Genomic DNA, 17,692 nt, shown 5'->3' with positions numbered 1-17,692 from the left:
GACACTCTGATGTACGAGCACACTAGACTTAAAGACTTGTCAAAAGACTGATAAAAACTGACATGATTTTTTAATGAGAAATAAACAAAACCAAGAAAGAAATTGTACAAATTGAAATAAAATAAAAAATTACATTATTCTTATAATTTCTTGTACTTTTTTTTTTACACAACTTCCAAGTTCTCCATGAGCTCTACTGAGCACTCTTCCCAGCAGGATCCCACTCTGGGGAAAGGAATTTCACAATTTTTCAAGTGGAGTCTCTAGAGTCCGTCAATATTCATGGTTTTTGTCTTTTTTTGTGTTTCCAAGATTGTAAAGGGGCAGGAGTTGCCCAAGTCAGTGAAATTAATAATCTCCTCTTCTCCAGCCCTATTCTCTCCTTTTCTCAGCGCAGCTGGTTGACGTAGCAGGCTTAAGGCAGAGGAACGGTTTGAGTGTTGTGCACTAAAGTACCCTGCAGCAGTGATAATACCTTTGTCATTCCTCTCTTAGCTGGGGAGGTGCAGACATTGAGGCAATCCATTTTTTCTGCACAGTAAACTACACCCAAGTTCAGTAGAATGAATTGGTATTTTGTTGAGGCTGAGTATCTGTGAAACGGGGGAAAAAAGACTGAATGAATTATGGCATAAAATTAATTTTGTTGAAAACATTAATCATATTTATTAAATTCAGATGTATCAGTTTTTTCCCCAATGGTACTAGCAATGAATAAGTGCACTGCTATTTTATATTGCTGAAAACAGCACTGGCTCAACCAGTGAATGTGGGTGCAGTTTGAGCCCTCTAATCCAGACAGACCCCATCATCTTAACTGCAAAATGCTGCTGGACTCCTGCTACATGTGGGGCTCAGAAACTGCTGTCTCGTCAGGGAGAGATGCATCATTCCTACAAAAGGATGCTAACTCTGGAACAAGAACTGTAGTGGTGGTTGTTCAAGACTAGAGTGGTGGGGTCATGTTAAAATAATTGGCAACTTAAAATTCTACATCACTACTATGCAAAGATGGTGTGCAGTGCCAAAGGAGAAGGGCAGGCTGGTCCTTACTTGAGAGCTGTTGCTGGAGCTGTCTGACCAGGGCCGCCGTCTGCTGCTGCTGCTGTGTCTGCTGCATTCCCTGTCGGGGGAACTGAGGAAATACAGAGGAACACTGCGTCACACAAGCTGGCTGGGAGAGCCGTCGCTCCGGATAAACCCATTCAGGAGCTGTCTGAAGCTTCCACAGTTTCAAGGTCAGGAGGAGTGTGCATAAGAACATAAATGTTTCAAACAAACATCAGACTGTTTGGGAGTTAGTACCACTGAGAGAAAGACACTAAGGCTGGTCACATACAGCCAAAGCAACGCTTCTGCCCACTTAATATTAAGTGTTAATATTAAAATGCCATTGGTCTCCCCAGTCTGAACAGGAACTTTAATTACTGCAATGAGACTATGAGATTACAGTACAGGACAGAATAGCAAATGCCGTACACAGGAAATAAAGAGTACCCCAAGGCTTCTTTCAAAAAAACATCTTTGCATGAAACTTTTCTAAAACATGTTTACAGCAGAACCTAAGAGGATTTCAAAAGGAGAAATGCATCTACTTCAAAACATAAAGCACATATTTACAAATATGTTTTCTCCAACTGAGTTGAGCTGCAGAGCTCTTGTAGTTACATTTGCATGTCGACAAGCTGTATGTATGAACATACGAAGATTAGAGGCTGAATGCCGACAGTATCTTCTCAGAATGTGGGAGAACAAAGCCAACAAGCAGCGTAATCATTGATTTTAATCTTCCTAAAATCAATAATGCATTTAATCGTTATTTGTTCAGGCAAGCTAGCTTTTCTTACTACCAGTCATTGGCAGACCTTTAGAAGTTATAAAAAACATCAATTCTTCCAGTTCCTCTGGATGACAGGACTCCCAAGCCTCACTTTGAACCCCAGGAAGGGGGATAATGACTAAAACAGACCAGGGCCAAACTCAGGCTAACTAACAGGCTATAAGCTCAGACAGAATAACATGACTGAACTAAAACTGATAAGAACATACAGAGACGCTAGGAAAACTTTTCCTCATAACAGAGGTGAAATGGAAGTTTCTGCTTTTGACCTTCCTGTTGCTGAGTTTTTGCAGGCTCACATAAAGAAAGTAAATATATAATTTCTGCAGAGCAAACATGTTGAGACCACATTTCTTTGCACAATGAAAGATGCCCGAGAAAGAGCACTCTCCACATAAAACAAGACACTGCAAGCAAAAGAACATACATCTCTTATTCTGGGTAGAGCCACTCACTTGTTTTTTAACTATAGGCAAATGAATCATTAAACAGGCATTCGTTCTGATTTGATTACATTGTGTTCAGAGAAACATGGCATGGCATGTGATACGTTTGTTCCACCTTGAACTTGCTGGAATAACTACAAAAAATTTGAAAGCTGAGTGAAATCCCATAATAATTAGGAAGATTAAGTAAATGGCATATGAGCAGTGAATTATCGATTTCAAAAGTAACTTAAAATTAACTTTACTAGGCTCTTCAAACTTAAAACGTTCAAGCCCATGTTACTTGAATTTGTCAGATCTGTTCTTACTAATAGTCTAGCTCTGTGTAGCCATCTCTGTTAAACTGAAAAGGCAGAAAGTGCATGTAGAAGTGAGAACAGAGGACTTTACGCCAAGGTCTGTGAGAGGATGGAACTACCCGCCCAACCATGTGCCCAAGCAAGGCAGAGACCTTTCAAGGCCAGTCTGGACGAGATCCTTGGGTCAGTAATCCACAAGCGACCAAATGATTCAGAAGGGTGAAATGACCTCAGGACATTTGCAACATTCCCCATGAGCTCATGCTCTTAAACAAGGTAATAGTGACAGCCCTTCCAATAAGCCTGACTCTGTCACTCCTCATTCTGGCACACTGAGCACGTACAGGCAGGGAGGTGCACCATGCCTTACCATGGGCTGCTGAGGGGGCAGGGGCTGCATTCCCAAGGCCTGTGGCTGGGCCTGCGCCGGTGGCTGGGCAGCAGACACCTGCTGCTGTTGCTGGACTTGCTGCTGCTGGACCTGTTGCTGCTGGACCTGCTGCTGCTGGACCTGTTGCTGCTGGACCTGCTGCTGCTGCTGTTGGACCTGCTGCTGCTGCTGCATCCACATGGGGAGGAACCACACAAACCACGCGAGATCAGACACAACTGATTAAGACAGTTCAAGATATTACAGATGTGATTAAGAATACAACTATATTATGCAAAACGACATCTGATCAAACGGTGTTTGATAAAGGCAGAGGAGCATTACTGTGACGTGAGCCCCTGCCCTCCAGTGTAATAACAGACAAGCTTGATGTCCAGAGAGCCCAAAAAGGGAATGAATGCCTACCCTCAGAGCTTGTTGCTGTCTCAAGAAGTGCTGCGCTTGCTGCTGCTGTTGCTGTGCCTGTTGCTGCTGTTGCTGCTGCTGCTGCTGTTGCTGCTGCTGTGCCTGCTGTTGCTGTTCAGCCAGCATCTGATTTGATCTCATGCCTGGATGCACACCCTGGCCAGGCATGTGACTCAGGCCCTGTATTATAGAAGCCTGCTGGTGGGCAAACCTGCAGACAATCAAAAGCCATACAATGGTAAAGACCATCACGATGAATCAGTCTTCCAACTCCCCCCCACAGAAATAATTGCCTGGACATTCATACAGCATTGTGTATTTAATCATGCAAACTCTGTAGCTTCTATTTTTCCTGTCCTGGACTGGAACACTTGGCTAGATGTAATTTGTTTCATAATGTTACAAATGCATCAGAAACCTATTGCATAATGCCTTCCAAAACAAACAGCTGCCACTGTCTTCTCACACATCATGAATTGGTCTTCTCTCAGGGTTAAAGGGAAACCCCCAGATTTCCAACACTGTCACAGCGGCCCTCTGCCCTCTGCTCACCGCGGGGTGTTCTGCATGGCATGCACGTAGCCGGGCGCCTGCTGATGGATGTATCCGCTCGGCCTCTGCTGCATCTGCCTGAGAGAGTCCACCATGGCAGGGTTGGGGGCCGGGTGCGAACCCTGGAAGGGCTGGTTAGCGTACGCAGGAGGAACCATTCCGCCGGTCTGGGAGGGGTGCTGCTGCATCCCCATGTGCGGGCCATACGAGGTATACCCCTAGTTCAACGTTCAGCAACAAGAACACACATTACACAAAGCAGGGGGGAAAAAAAAAACTAATCTCACGAGCAGACCCAAACCTGAGGTGGAGGTACCTGTGTGGGCTGCAAGGTCCCGTAGGAAGGATTGGGAGGCATCTGTCTCACTTGCTGCCCCAGCATGCCCTGACTCTGGTGGAGGAAACAGAGGGGAGAGAAACTTCAGACACAGATCTACCCCTGGTCAGGCAGGTGGTTTAGCTGCCTTTCCCGTCTTTACTAGTTTTCCATGCAACTCAATCCCAATCCCAAGTGCCACAATTCCTAGATTTCAGCAGTTTTCACAGTGCTGCGAGTCAGCAGGCTTGCGACAGCCTCAGGCTGAAGGGCCCTTTCAGCGAGAACAGCCGAGTCTCTCACCAGCTTGGCCTGCAGCTGCTGGCGCAGGATCTGCCCCTGTATGGGTGGCTGGGGCTTGTAGGCTCGGTAGGCCTGCTGGTCCAGCGCAGTGATGAGGTTGCCCACACCCCCCGGCATGCCGGTCATCATGTTCGGGTAGGCGGCAGGCCGGTTTGGTCGCATTGGGAGGGTGCGGGTCGGCCGATACGTTGTGTCCAGTCGTGGGCCGCCTGAGGCAGAGACGGATTTCAGTGCAGGAACTGTGCACCAGAAACACCGGGAGCCACAGAGGCAGGAATACGCACAGACATTGCATCTTCAGCACCCAATTACAGATCACTGATTAATGGTAAACACATACGGCACGACTGCAAGATTGTGATGTAACATATCCACAGGCACAAATAGACCTCATACCAAGTCTGCTAAAGTTTTCTCTGGGGGCTTGTGAGATCTGAAAAATATGTACTCTAAAATTAAGCAGATGGCTCCCACATATAACCATATAACCAAAGCAACAGTCTGATTTAACAAATCCTGCACTCTGAATATCCAACCTGTCCTACTGCTCCTCTGGGAGACAGACTCCTTAAATTGCTTTTACCACCCCTACATTTTAAAGCAACAGCAAGGATATGACAGCAAAAGAACATTTATCAAAGTACGCTACACAATGACAATCTCTTAGCACATCTGTGGAGCTGTTGCAGGTGGAAGAATGAGCGAAGAATGATCATACGGTTATAATTCAGGTTTTACTAGCAATAGAACTTGAAAAAAAGCCATTTTTTAAATTTGATTTTTAACTGATTTGAATTTCCAGAAACGATTTAGCCTGTGCTTAGTTCTCATTATGATAGAAAAAATGTTTTTGAATATGGCCCCGGGATTGTTGAGACAGGTATTGCAGACTACTCTGTAAATTTACTAAATATAAAAAAATCAATCAAAAGTTCTGTATTTCCAAATATTACAGAGCTCAACTGAATTTTAATCATTCAACATAAAACCTATGGAAACAAGTCTCATCCTCCAAATATTTTCTTATTATACACTATGTACAAGTCAGTTTTCTTCTTGGATTTTTTCTGTCAAAAGATCTTTGCTGCCAACTGGTTTTCCCTCTTCACCTACAATGACAACCATTCCAGCCTCAAATCTCTTAGGCGCCTCTTGAAGAATTTACAAAGCACACTCAGACAGCAGACAGGATGGTGCTGCATTGCCCTACACGGTATATAATGTTCAAAACAGGCTCCAACATCCCAGGAGACTACCACCCCTGCCCACTCCTACTCCATGCAGTCAGCGCATATTGCAAACAAGCCCCTTCCACAAGCCTCCAGACTATGATTCATGCATCTCTTGAACTCTGCTAACATTTTCCAGGACACTGTTTTAATCTCCTGATAAAGGAGGTGTGTAGCAGAGCTTCTGGAGCTCGGGCTCGGAGATAATTGTGAGCTAGAAGTAATAAACAAACACAGGAGGTCATCCCTCAAGGCCTTCTGCGCACATTAATTTACGTGTACACTTCATAGTGAGAGAAATTACAATCATTAAACTTGACCAGATCATCTCTCATGCAGGGGTATACTAAAAACACAAAAAAATGTTTTTTTTTATAGAAAACTCAGAAAATCTGATCATGACAGGGGCGTATCTCCTTATGGAAGCCAGACCCCCGCAGAAGCACAAGCGCGCCGCCTGGTGCACACTTACCTGGGGGCAGGGGCTGGTTCTGCGGGTACATGCCCATGGACTGCGGCCCGTACACCATCCGGTTGAAAGGGTGTCCCTGCTGACCGTGCAGCATCTCCGGAGGCATTCCCGCTGTATAGGGCACTCCCCGCTGTGTGCTGGCAAAGTCCTGGGCCGGCCGGAAAAGACAAAACCCTCACTGCCAGGCCACCTTACTCGTAAGCTCACTAACTGTCATTTAAAGCACACGGTGCATTCTCATTTTATCACCACACACACATATCTATATATTCCAATTCATGCGTTTTTCAGATACAGAAGACATTAGCAAGTCTCAGCCACCCCAGTGGCTAAGGGATCTATCCATCACGCAGCACTCTGTCCCTGCAGCTAAATGCTAAATAATCTTAAGAGTGGCAGGCATTATTTTCACAAGTCTGTTACTCCAGAAGCTTTCTCTGAGCTTAGCCGTTGTTCTTTAGCAAGGTACTTAAAAAGGCCTTGGCGTGACAGAGCCCTGCGCTTATCTGTGAAGGACCGACGCTCCGAGAGCTCACAGCATTATCCGCCCTCCTGGCTCACCTCTGTCTTGCTGCTGGAGTGGTTGCGTTTCTTCTTGCTGCTCTTCTTCTTGCTGGAGTCCGTGGCGACGGCGGCTGAGCTCTTCTCCGGCTTCACGGCCTCCGCCAGTTTCTTCTCGGGCTCAGGGGCGACGGGGGTGGGCGGCTCCTCCTCCTCGGGGGGCAGGGGCAGGGGCTCCAGGTAGTAGCTACGGGGTTTGGGCTTCAGGTGGGTGTGGTAGAGGAGGAGCCGCTGCTGCTCCTCGAACTTCGTGACTTTGCGGTCCACGCGTACCGTCCCAAACCAGCCCCAGGACAGGGGGGCGGAGTGCTTCAGGCCCTCAAACACGTCCCAGGGGGAGATCTTTTGCTTTGTTGACACTTGCAAGCCCTGCAGAGAGGTGGTTTCCCAAGTAAATACTCTGACTTGTATTACTGTGAAATAATTAATTACTATTAATAATTGGCACAGTATACTTCTTAATGATGGAACTCCACATATCAGAATTTTTTTTTTAAATAAGGATTCCTTCTGGTTTTACAAACATAAAGCAATAGTCTCAACCAAGGCCAAATTATTTTGAAGCATTAAAATAATAATAATTATATATAGGACAATGACCTGAGAAGGGGTCTGAATAGCAGAAGTAAAGAACAAGATCTGAAACCAGAATAAAGACTGAAGGAACAAAGCGTCTTTACCTCTTTCTCGAAGCCTGCGATCTTGTTGCCCTTGGTATCGATGAGCGACCCCTGGGGCTCGCAGGTGATGACATCGCGCGTCTGTTTGGGGAGGGGCAGCAGCTGCCGCACTTTCTCCAGGCTCTCCGACTGACGGTCCCCCAGCTCCTTCTGCAGAGGAACCGAGTCTCAGAACACCCTTCCACTCGTAGCACCCAAGCCAAACGATCAAGACATCCCAAACGGACTTTCACTAGACATTCTTCACTGCTGCACAGTGAATGAAAGTTTGACTCAACCTTTATTATGGAAGCCTTTTAACCCCCTTTTCTCACGTTTATGCTTTTAAAAAAAAAAAAAATCCACCCAACAAACACCAACAGAATGAATCACATTCATGTCAAGGCAGCTCAGTGTTAAGACTTCTGTCTGCAGGCAGCCTGAGCCTCACCCAGCAGGTAATCATCCAGACTCATTTAGATAACTCCTTTACAATCAACAGCTTCGCTGTGCTTTTAATTGCTTTGACCAGCTCGTTTCAGAATTAAATCTTAACAAGGCTGAACAACAAAACTGGATGCAGGAAGAGTACATTTGACAAGACCTACAGGATGTATGGCAGTATTACAGAACAAAATGTAAGATAACCATATCCGTCAAATGGTAATTCGATTATAAAGGGATGTAAGATTTTAAATTAGATGCACATGCGCCCACAAATTCTTACTGGTTAGTTGTACAAATGAATTATGCTGAGGTTTCTTGAATAAAACCTTTAGAAAGAAATGGGCCAAAATTACTTAATCATTTCAACTGAGGCTGCAGTCTGAAGGTTATTAGGTAACTGGGTCACAAGAGTCAGAGGTGTCCCTCAATTTCTTAAATAGTGGATTCCCTACCCCCCTACTTACAGCTGGCTCAATCTTTCAACAAAAGCTAGGAATCAGCTTATAATGTTCCCTTTATAATATAAAGTTATCATGTTTTAAATTTTTGAAAAGAAGATAAACTCACTTATGGCATCTTCTTATCAATAAGTTACTATAGTTTTTAAAACTTCAGAAAAAGGTAACATTACCTATAGCAGAGTTAAATAAGTTAAATAAAAAAAAATAGTGTTGACCATAAATACCAAGATAAACCAGGACAGTCAGAACTGAACTGAGAGCATAGTACCAGAATTAAAACACCTATTTTCCATCCTTTCACAGTGACATATTAGTAAAATATTGTCTTAAAATATTAAAAATGTCCTCTCATTGTTCAATTATATTAATTTGTAAGTGCAATTTAAGGAGAACACAACCGGTATCATGTGTGTCTAAGGAACCCAATATGAAGTGAGGTAACAACCACAAAAATAAATCTATAATGCACTGCCTGTATAATCCAACAGGATAATCCAATTATTCCATTCATCATGTAAAAAGTGTATTGTCATTAATATAGGTCCCTATTTTGATACCAAGATAAACAACAATGGTTAAAATACTTGTTTCCAATAAAAAAAAAGTTTATTCTGAAGCTTACTAAAATATACCATTCAAATTGTGATTTGTTTAAAACTATTGACAAAAAACAGTTGAAATTCAGTAACAGATTTTTTGCATTTCCATAAAAAACACCATAAATCCTGTAACACCACACTTTCATACCATAGAGCAGAACAGGAAGATCAGAACAAAAAGCCAAGCCAACATAACCCAGACAGCCCTGTGGCCAGGTATGTCTTACCCTGAGTTTCTTGACCAGGTTCATGTAGGCCCTCTTATTCTCCTCCATGCTCCCCTGAGAGATGCTGGACATGTCAGCAGCTAACGTACCATTAATGAGTACACTGAGCATGTCCAGGACAGTGGTGAACAGCTCGCTGCAACACACACGAGAAAGAAAGAGGTCAGCCAGGCACTGAAAGAGGCCAGAGGAGTCAGAGCTGCAGGAAGACATATTATGCATGAAACATCACTTTACTGGACTGGGCTGAGTAGTTTATTATTAAAGCAAGCAAAAGACAAAAGCTGTTTAAAAGATAAACAACATTCCCCCTTTTTTCCCCAACTCTAGAATATATCATATTCAGAACAGCATGTACCCTTGAGGATTTTAATTTAGTAATAAGGATGTCAGGTTTCAGTCTCGGTTTTTCAGCAATCTTAACAACATTCATCTCAGGCAATTTAGACAGGCCTGGGAACATCGGCACCTAGAGATATAAAACGAGCTCTAGTTTCAAAGTGCGTCACCAAAGAACAGTGCTCTGCAATATGTATCACTCAAAACACTACTTCAAACAGGCTCAGAAGCTGTTAAAAATGCCACCAGAAGATTAGGTTTGAGACATATTTCACTTTTTTACATGATTTTTAAAAATGTTATAACAGTTTAAACTAAGATTTTGTACAACATGATAACAGAACTGCCTTGTAAAAATTTCATTAAAGCATCTTTTGATACCATTTTTTCCCACAAATTTGTCTCAATCCTGGATTCCACAATCAGGCATGTATACAGTTAAAGTGTTCCAAGCTTGTCACTGGAAACTTCAAAAATAGGTATTTAAATAAGGGAGTTCAAGGCTTTTTCAAGTTCTTTTCTATATAGAACTGTATGGCAATCACACCTTTGTCTAAAGACAAGTTGGTAAATCTATTCACCGAACACAGCCCAGCTAATACAAGAACAAGCTGACACGACCACTCGAGCCCATTCACTCCGCACAACTCTTGTCTGCCCCCTAAGCAGGCTGAATGGGTAAGGCCTTGTGTGGCTCAGACACGTCTCGGCTTTCTGCACTCAAGTGCAGTGCCAGTACAGGGGAGGGGGGGCAGGTGTGGACCCACTTGTTAGACTGCATGTCCACAGTGCCGCTGCTGATGATGTCCAGGAGAAGAACAGCCCACTCGGTGGTCTGCTGGGTGCTGCGCTGCACCGTGTCAAACATCCCGCCGACCTGCAGGGTGTACAGGGAACCACAGGCTTGAGGACAGCAGAGAAAATGGGTTCCCTTCCAATGAAAACCATGCCAGCACGGACTCGGTTTCAACACTAATGGAGAAGAAACTCTTCAGAGCTTTTAGACCTTATTTTATAATGTATGGCACTTTAAAACTCAATTATTTTTACATTTACCATACTTATTTTACAATATAAGAGTCAATAATGTACACTGAATATATCTTTGTTCTACTGAAAAGAATATTGCCGGAGGACTCACTGAACAAGTGAAAAATATAAAAACACCACCATATGCACGTAAATTAGCCAACTGAACCCGAGTTGGAAAGGTTCTCGGGTTTGTGATTAGCATCACCTGTAAACTCGGCTTAAGGGATTGATATGGCAAAACTCTCAGCAACTGTGATGTTGAGTGAAAACCCTGTTTCTCAATTAGAAGAGTTTTAATGTTTTTGTTTTTAAGATGTAGACGTTTATAGGGATGTGACAAAATAATTAAACACCAAAAAAGAGGAACACTAAGAACAGGTCAAGGATTACGAATAAAGTTTTATTTTTAACTTTAAAAGGTTTAATGCATGTGATAAAGAAAATAAAGAATTTGGAACTGGACATCCTGCATGGAGAGAGCAAACTGTCTTTTGATAAGGACAAACTACAGCTGCACTTGAAGCTAACTGTTGACTTAATTCCGTTCTATTTTTTTTAGCCTACATTCCAGCCACATTTTCCCCCATACATGCTATCAGTCATGAGTGTTGACAGCTGGTGTATGGGAAGGGTGTGTACTCATGCCAGGCAAAAAGCAGATAACAGCGCAGGTGCTCAACACAAGTCCTCACCAGATTGAGCCGCAGTTTCAAAGCCTCATGCATCATCTGTTTGGCCTTGCAGTCATCCTGATACTGGTCCTCTCGCCAGTTGGTGACAATCTGTGAAGCAAGTCTAATTTCATTGCAACGTTCAAGTGGGCCCACATTCAGCAACTAAAAACTTCGTCTAAATAGATAAATTCATAATTTTATCAAATTCAAGAATGCAAAAGCAGGATTATCAAGCACCCAGGACACAGCTAGACTATAATGCATGATCTGTATGTAATGTACAACTAAAAGCCATTTTTGAAGCTACAGCAATGCCAGCTGAATCCCCAGTGGAGTGAGCGAGTATCCCTACCTGCTGCACCTGGCTGTAGAGGGAAGTCAGGAGCCCCTCCCTCTGCTCGTCCTGCCCCTTCAGACATGTCAGCACCAGGGACAGGAAGGGCTGTTGGCTCAGGAGGGACATGCTGGGGAAAAAAGGGTATCACACATCGCAGAACTGAGTTAAAGTTTTCATCCTTCAATTTACCTGTAACGTCTTGAGAATCAGCTAAGCTGACTAACACAACAATATTTTAAACCAACCAGTCAGCTCAGAAAGGGATGCACATCCCGACAGGGCAACCATTATTGTTGCTGTGTAGGGCTCAGCCCAACATCGCTTACCTCTTCTGTTTCTGGCGGTCCCTCTCTTTGCGGGACGACGAGCCGAGGTGCTGTCCCTTCTCCAGCTCCTCACCTGCGGCCTTTAGCACATGGCCCTGGACTGTAGTGGGCAGCTTGGCAATCAGAGGGGCAACAAGCCAGACCCCCGAGCGCTCTGATGAGCTGGAGCCACAGACAGAAGATCAGCAATACATCATTAGTGATACATCTATCTGCTGTATATAGTTAGAAGTGTAAAATGTAAATCAAGGGATGTTACGTTAAAATTGTACAATGTAATGGGAAGACCTCATTTGGAATACCTTTGTATATCCATTTTTATGATACAAATAAAGGAAAAGACAAATTCCTAAAGCAAGTAATTGTATATGGCTAATAAAGTGATCTTATCTTATTGCTGCTCTTGAGTTACTCTGGGGAAAAATCAGGGACAATCAACCGTAGACTCCTTCAGAATCAACAGTACAACACAAGAGGAAACTATGGGATTGTAACTTTACTTACATTCTTACACCAGGAGATGCCTGCATATCAAAAGGCTAATCAGTGTTCAAACAAAAAAGGTATTCAAGACTCTTTTATAATTCTTTAAGACAAATCTGTCAATAACAGGGGACTAGATTGTTTGGTGGTAAAATAAAAGTGACAGCCCTGCAACCACCTTGAATGTTGAGATTCCTTTAGAAAAGAACATTCAGCAAGTCACAAAAAGTATGCCCGATTTACTAGAGATGGGTTTATATACCGTCACCACTACAGAAACAAAAAAATAAAATAAGATAAAAGGTAAATTGAAAGAAGCCCTTCGAGTACAGAAGCTATAAAGATTGACTTTGATGTGTTTTCAAGGCAGGAAAGGTGCCTTGTCTATCAGCAGCTCTGTGGAAGAGCAGCCCTGTGGTGTGGTCCCATTGGTGGAAAGGAGAAAACACCAACCTTAGTACTGGCTTCATCTTGCTGGCGTTGTTGCTGTTGGTCACTGGGCCCTGAATGGGACCAGACACAGCTGAGCCATTGCCCAGGGGATTGCTGGAGATCATCTCAGCTGATTTCTGGAACACTTCAATCGTGGCCTTCGCAATGTTTTCCAACAGGGAGTTTAGCTCCTGAAACAAAACACAAGTCCTTTTACCTCTTTCTTGAACACAAAGCTCCGACTACAATAATTAAAAAAATAAGTAAAAAATAGATTATGGATTTTTTACAGTGATAACATAAAACCAGGGTAAACACGTAGAAATCCTCATGTCATTGTAAAGAACACAAGTTAGAAATGCTAGTGAAAGACACCTATCAATGTCCAAAAATTGTGCTTGCAATCAAACACAATAGTAGTATACGTTTGTTTCTACTTATTTGCGGAGAAGTCTGTTTTTTTGAGGGCAAAACTATATAGCGACTTGATTATTCACAGTTGTATGGAGCAAGGAGATTTTGGACCCAGTGGAGGCACAGCAGCCACAAAGCAAGTTTCCAAAATACCTCCGAAACTCACAGAAGAGAAGGGATAGATGCCAAAACAAGTACTGAACTGTAACAAAACATATTTCAAAGCACAAAATGGTTTGAAGCGGAAAAAGGACAGGCTGTTGCAGCTGCTTTGTTCAAGTGCCTCCGGAGACTGCACGGTCAAGCGTGTGCTGATAAACCCCAGTGCTTTGAAAGGTAAAAACAAAACCGATTTGCATGTGAGCTGGAAAACTAATAAAAGCTTCTGTGTTACTGCACAGGCATTCATAGACTGGTTTAACGACGGTTTCACACACAGTGGAGCACTGCTTGGACTCGGAGGATTTGGCCTTCAAAGTTCTTTTAAACCTAGACAAAGCAATAGTTAACTGTCAATCTTTACTGTCGTTTTCTTTAGGGGCTTTGGATAATCAAAAACATTTTTTAACACTTAAGCTTATGTTTAATTCCTTCCACACACAAAATAACAGATTTAACACTGTCTTTTATTATAACAACAATGATGAACAGAATCGAATCCTATTTTCTTCCTTAAGATCTTCTATTTGCACATTGTGGATCTGACTTGGAGAGGGTTTTCCAGACTGAAATCCCTTCCAAGGGCAAGGTTATACTATCCTAAAACCCTTTGTTCTTTTCAATATTGTTGTTACCCCAGCAAGTGCTATAACTTGTAAAATCCATCCTTACAAGCAAGCAAACTGGAAACTTACATTGTTTGTGCTCTGTTTAATCATGAGTTGGAGCTCCAGGGAGGACTGCCTCATGGTCCACTGATCCATGTTCTGAGAAGCATATAATTATACAAGACATTAGAAAAAAGCACAAATATTTAAAAATGAACCCAAGGACACCATCACACAAATCTACTCCCTATGCCTCATCTGGTACTTCGTTTTCAGACCTCTTCTGGAATGCGATAATGGAGAAATCAGCCGCGAACAACTGGAATCAGACTGAAGCCATCCTCTCCTGCACAGAGGGAAACTATCTTTCACAGGCTATAGGAACTCACCCATCCAGAAACCACTTAAAACAGTTTTAAAAATCAAATGGGCTTGTAATCAATTGGTTAAGTGCTCTGAAAATTAAACAGATTCACTGCAGATTCAAAAGTCAATTAAAGTTAATAAAAGGAGGGGCACTGCTTCTTTAGTGCCTGTGTAGACAATTCATAAACAGTTTAGTTGTGGACATCAGGCTTCTCCTGACAAGACTGCTGCTTCTTCATACATTCCTGCCCACTCACTAATCTCTGGTTGAACCACCTGAGCAGAAAAGAAACAATGTTCTGTAGGGCTTGCATCTCTCCCCTTTGCTGCTGTTAAAGCTAGGCGTATCGTAAGGTGGTTCATCAGCAGAACTTCACACAGAGGTTTTCATTTATCCTCTAAATCCAACTTAAGTAAAACTCCCCCAGCCGTCTGACTGCAGAGTGCTAGTGGAGAAAGTTTACTGGAAGGGCTCACTGTCAAGCTACACACCAGATCGTATCCAGTGCTGGATACAGAATATCCTCTCTGCTTCCTCAGCAGCATCTGTTTTTCCCTGCCCAAGCTGCTCTTGCCCAGCACAGCGGAGGCAGATGCCTGGCTCGCCTCACTGTCCGAAATGTGGGGCTCAGCATGTGGCCGTGAAGAGCTGGGCCTACTGCTGCTCCAGCACACAGTGTTGCAATTGAAAGGCATCAGCATCATAAAATGTTGCAAGTAAATAAAGCAGAATAGGTTCAGCTTCAGCTAGGAGAAAGATCCCAGGGCTCTCAGGACAAAACAAAGCCTTTACAGAAAGGCCAATTTAATGTATCCTCCAAACCACAGGCTCAGGTGTGATTCACAATAAACCCTTGAAATAGATTAATCTGCTTCTCTCTACAAGAACCATGTGATGTACTTCCTTGTCCAGCTGATTGTACTTTGAGGCAGGACAGCTTAAAAAAAATGTGCACATAAACATATTAGTAATCATTTGAAATAAAAGCATCAGAATCTCCTCTTGGTAATCATGGTTATCACATGGACTTAATTCTGGCTGTATTACAGATTTGGCATAAAGAAACACCAGAAAAGCAATGTATTTATTTACTAGGAATGAAATAATATTAGCATTTCAGGCACTTTCACAGATTAAACTTATAGAATGTTTACATTATTTTAACTAAGTCGGCATGAAAATCAGATGTGTAAAAAAATGAAGGCAGCAAATGAACCAGACCCAGCTATCATTCAGCATTCAGAGAACAGGTCACATTAACAGATACCTGCTTAATTTTGACTTTGAAAACTCACAGCAGCTTTGACATGTCTTGGGTCCTGAGAAGTGGGCAAAAAATGCCTTAACAGTTGAGTATTGCATTTGAGTACTATTATTAATTCCATGAATTTATATAGACCTTCTCATCACAAAGTGCTCTGCATAAAGTAGAGGAATCATTTCATCCACCACTGAAGCCAAGAGCCCAGCTTGGTGGCGCTGAGCAGCCATTATCTGCAGAGCAGTGAGATCCCGGAGTTAGTCAACATGCTAAGAAACACTATAAATATAGAATAGGAAAGGCTGAAAATTAAAATAAATGCCTATGCAAAAAGACTTCGATTTTGACATATTTACATCTTCTAGGCACTGAGGGTAAGCAATAAAAAGTCAAACAAGATAGGGATAATTAAAAGTGTAGAATCTAAATCAAGGAGTGTTAAAATTATACACAGCACTTGCAAGACCCATTTAGACCACTGTCTAACATTTTAGTCAGCAAAGTACAAATAAAAGTGTTTTTGCATATTTTATAAATATTAGTGCTGTGGAATTTGTCCAGAGAACAAGCACAAGGTACACTCCTTGGCTTAAAGGAATGTCCTATTTAAGCAGACAAGAGCTGCTGAACAGATAAGACTACGAGGGGGTTCTGATTCAAGTATTCGAAAGGCCTCCTCTCATTTCTTACAATGGGCCAGCAACCCCATTACACCGCATATCACGTAGAGACATAAGTTACTGCTCTACCAACTGAACAAAGGGAGTATAATCAGGTAGGTGAGACTGGTCAAGCCCAGGCAACCTCAGCTAGGACATCAGGGTCAATACCCCCAGATCCTATAGTGACAGGACCTTGGTTTTGGTTGTAAACTTCTGGTCAAGAGGGAAGAAGAGCAATTGGTGGGCTAAAAAACAATCCAAAAGCTCCAGGGAAATGAAAATTCCAGGATTCTAAAAAATGTAAAGGTGATAATAATCCAATCCAATCCACCCCCCAATAAAGATCTTTAAAGCAAACCAGCTTCTCACATATCGATGAATGATAGAAATGGACATATGAAAATTCTGCAGTGGAATAAACTGTAAGATCAGGTATCTGACTTCCCCTAGTGAACTGAATGCAACTGTAAGACTCTTTTGGTGCCACAGGGATTAACTGTTGTCACTACATAGACTGTATTCTAATTCAGAAGGAGGAACTGGCACAGCATGGTGCAGGGTTGTGCCTTACCTGTAGGATGCGCTTTATGCGCTGTCTCTGAGGGTTCTCCCCTTCTTCGCTGTCCAGCTGCCTGTGAGGGTAGCAGATGAGCTGTAGGAGGCGCTGTGCCTGAATGTTGACCAAGACGGGGTCCTGCAGGGCACTGCTGTCCTCCGAGAGGGACTTCAGGCACCGCTCCCCCACCCACTCCTGCGAGAGAAGGAAGAATGAGCCCAGGGCACACTGCTGCCATCGCTGGTAGCTCAGCCACAGTCTGAGACGTCTGTGCGGAAAATACTCATGATCAAAACAGAAATGATGCAGGACAGAAAGAGCGCACCCTAATGACAGTACTCTACACCATTCTCCAAAGCAACCCATAAGCCAACAGAAAAACTTGAAACCAACTTTATGATTTTCTGACACGCATGAGTTTTGATTAGAAGAAAAGATGATAATACAAGCAGAAGGATGTGGATGTGCAGACTAATATGAAGTATTTCTGGATAAATTTATATTTAGGGAGAATAACAATGCTTAATTTCTATAAAAATACATTAGAGCCTTTGTGTTTTTCTTCTGTTTTTTTTTCTAAGACAGTTTAATAACTTTGCAATTCAGCCTAGAAAGCAGGACAGGATCCGATTTCACAGCTGGAAGGGGATCTTTGTTTTTGTTAATCTATTTTCTTAGGCAGGTCGTGAGCAGTGCAGTAAAACAGCAAATGATCGGAAAATCTCTCCGCCTTTTCATGAGCATACCAGATGTCTGAAAGCAGAGCTTGGGAGGAAAAGAGCATAGCAGTGCACAAAAGAAAATAATGCTGTCTTTAAATTCTTTATTGAGGCAT

General features: G+C 42.8%; 1 protein-coding gene across 2 annotated transcripts in view; it reads right to left on the bottom strand.

The window, feature by feature from the left end:
- Positions 1-53: 53 nt before the first annotated feature.
- The window catches only part of med12 (mediator complex subunit 12), a 35,383-nt gene continuing 17,744 nt past the window's right edge, over positions 54-17,692 (bottom strand). The window contains exons 27-44 of one of the 2 annotated variants that reach the window (XM_069193815.1): positions 16,873-17,052; positions 14,099-14,170; positions 12,852-13,021; positions 11,916-12,077; positions 11,605-11,716; positions 11,271-11,360; positions 10,314-10,423; positions 9,208-9,343; positions 7,495-7,644; positions 6,815-7,183; positions 6,254-6,401; positions 4,553-4,761; positions 4,250-4,324; positions 3,934-4,151; positions 3,382-3,592; positions 2,956-3,144; positions 1,054-1,135; positions 54-593 (exon numbers count right to left, since the gene is read on the bottom strand). In XM_069193815.1, the coding sequence (XP_069049916.1) occupies positions 556-593; positions 1,054-1,135; positions 2,956-3,144; positions 3,382-3,592; positions 3,934-4,151; positions 4,250-4,324; positions 4,553-4,761; positions 6,254-6,401; positions 6,815-7,183; positions 7,495-7,644; positions 9,208-9,343; positions 10,314-10,423; positions 11,271-11,360; positions 11,605-11,716; positions 11,916-12,077; positions 12,852-13,021; positions 14,099-14,170; positions 16,873-17,052 (2,721 nt within the window). In that variant the 3' untranslated portion in view covers positions 54-555. The remainder of the gene's footprint in view (positions 594-1,053; positions 1,136-2,955; positions 3,145-3,381; positions 3,593-3,933; positions 4,152-4,249; positions 4,325-4,552; positions 4,762-6,253; positions 6,402-6,814; positions 7,184-7,494; positions 7,645-9,207; positions 9,344-10,313; positions 10,424-11,270; positions 11,361-11,604; positions 11,717-11,915; positions 12,078-12,851; positions 13,022-14,098; positions 14,171-16,872; positions 17,053-17,692) is intronic. The other variant, XM_069193816.1, reaches the window with a different exon arrangement.

This window comes from Lepisosteus oculatus, chromosome 8 (genome assembly GCF_040954835.1).
Source record: "Lepisosteus oculatus isolate fLepOcu1 chromosome 8, fLepOcu1.hap2, whole genome shotgun sequence".
In the NCBI taxonomy this organism is placed as follows: domain Eukaryota; kingdom Metazoa; phylum Chordata; class Actinopteri; order Semionotiformes; family Lepisosteidae; genus Lepisosteus; species Lepisosteus oculatus.
The sequence above is the reverse complement of the archived record's forward strand: the minus strand, read 5'-3'. Positions and strand labels throughout refer to the sequence as shown.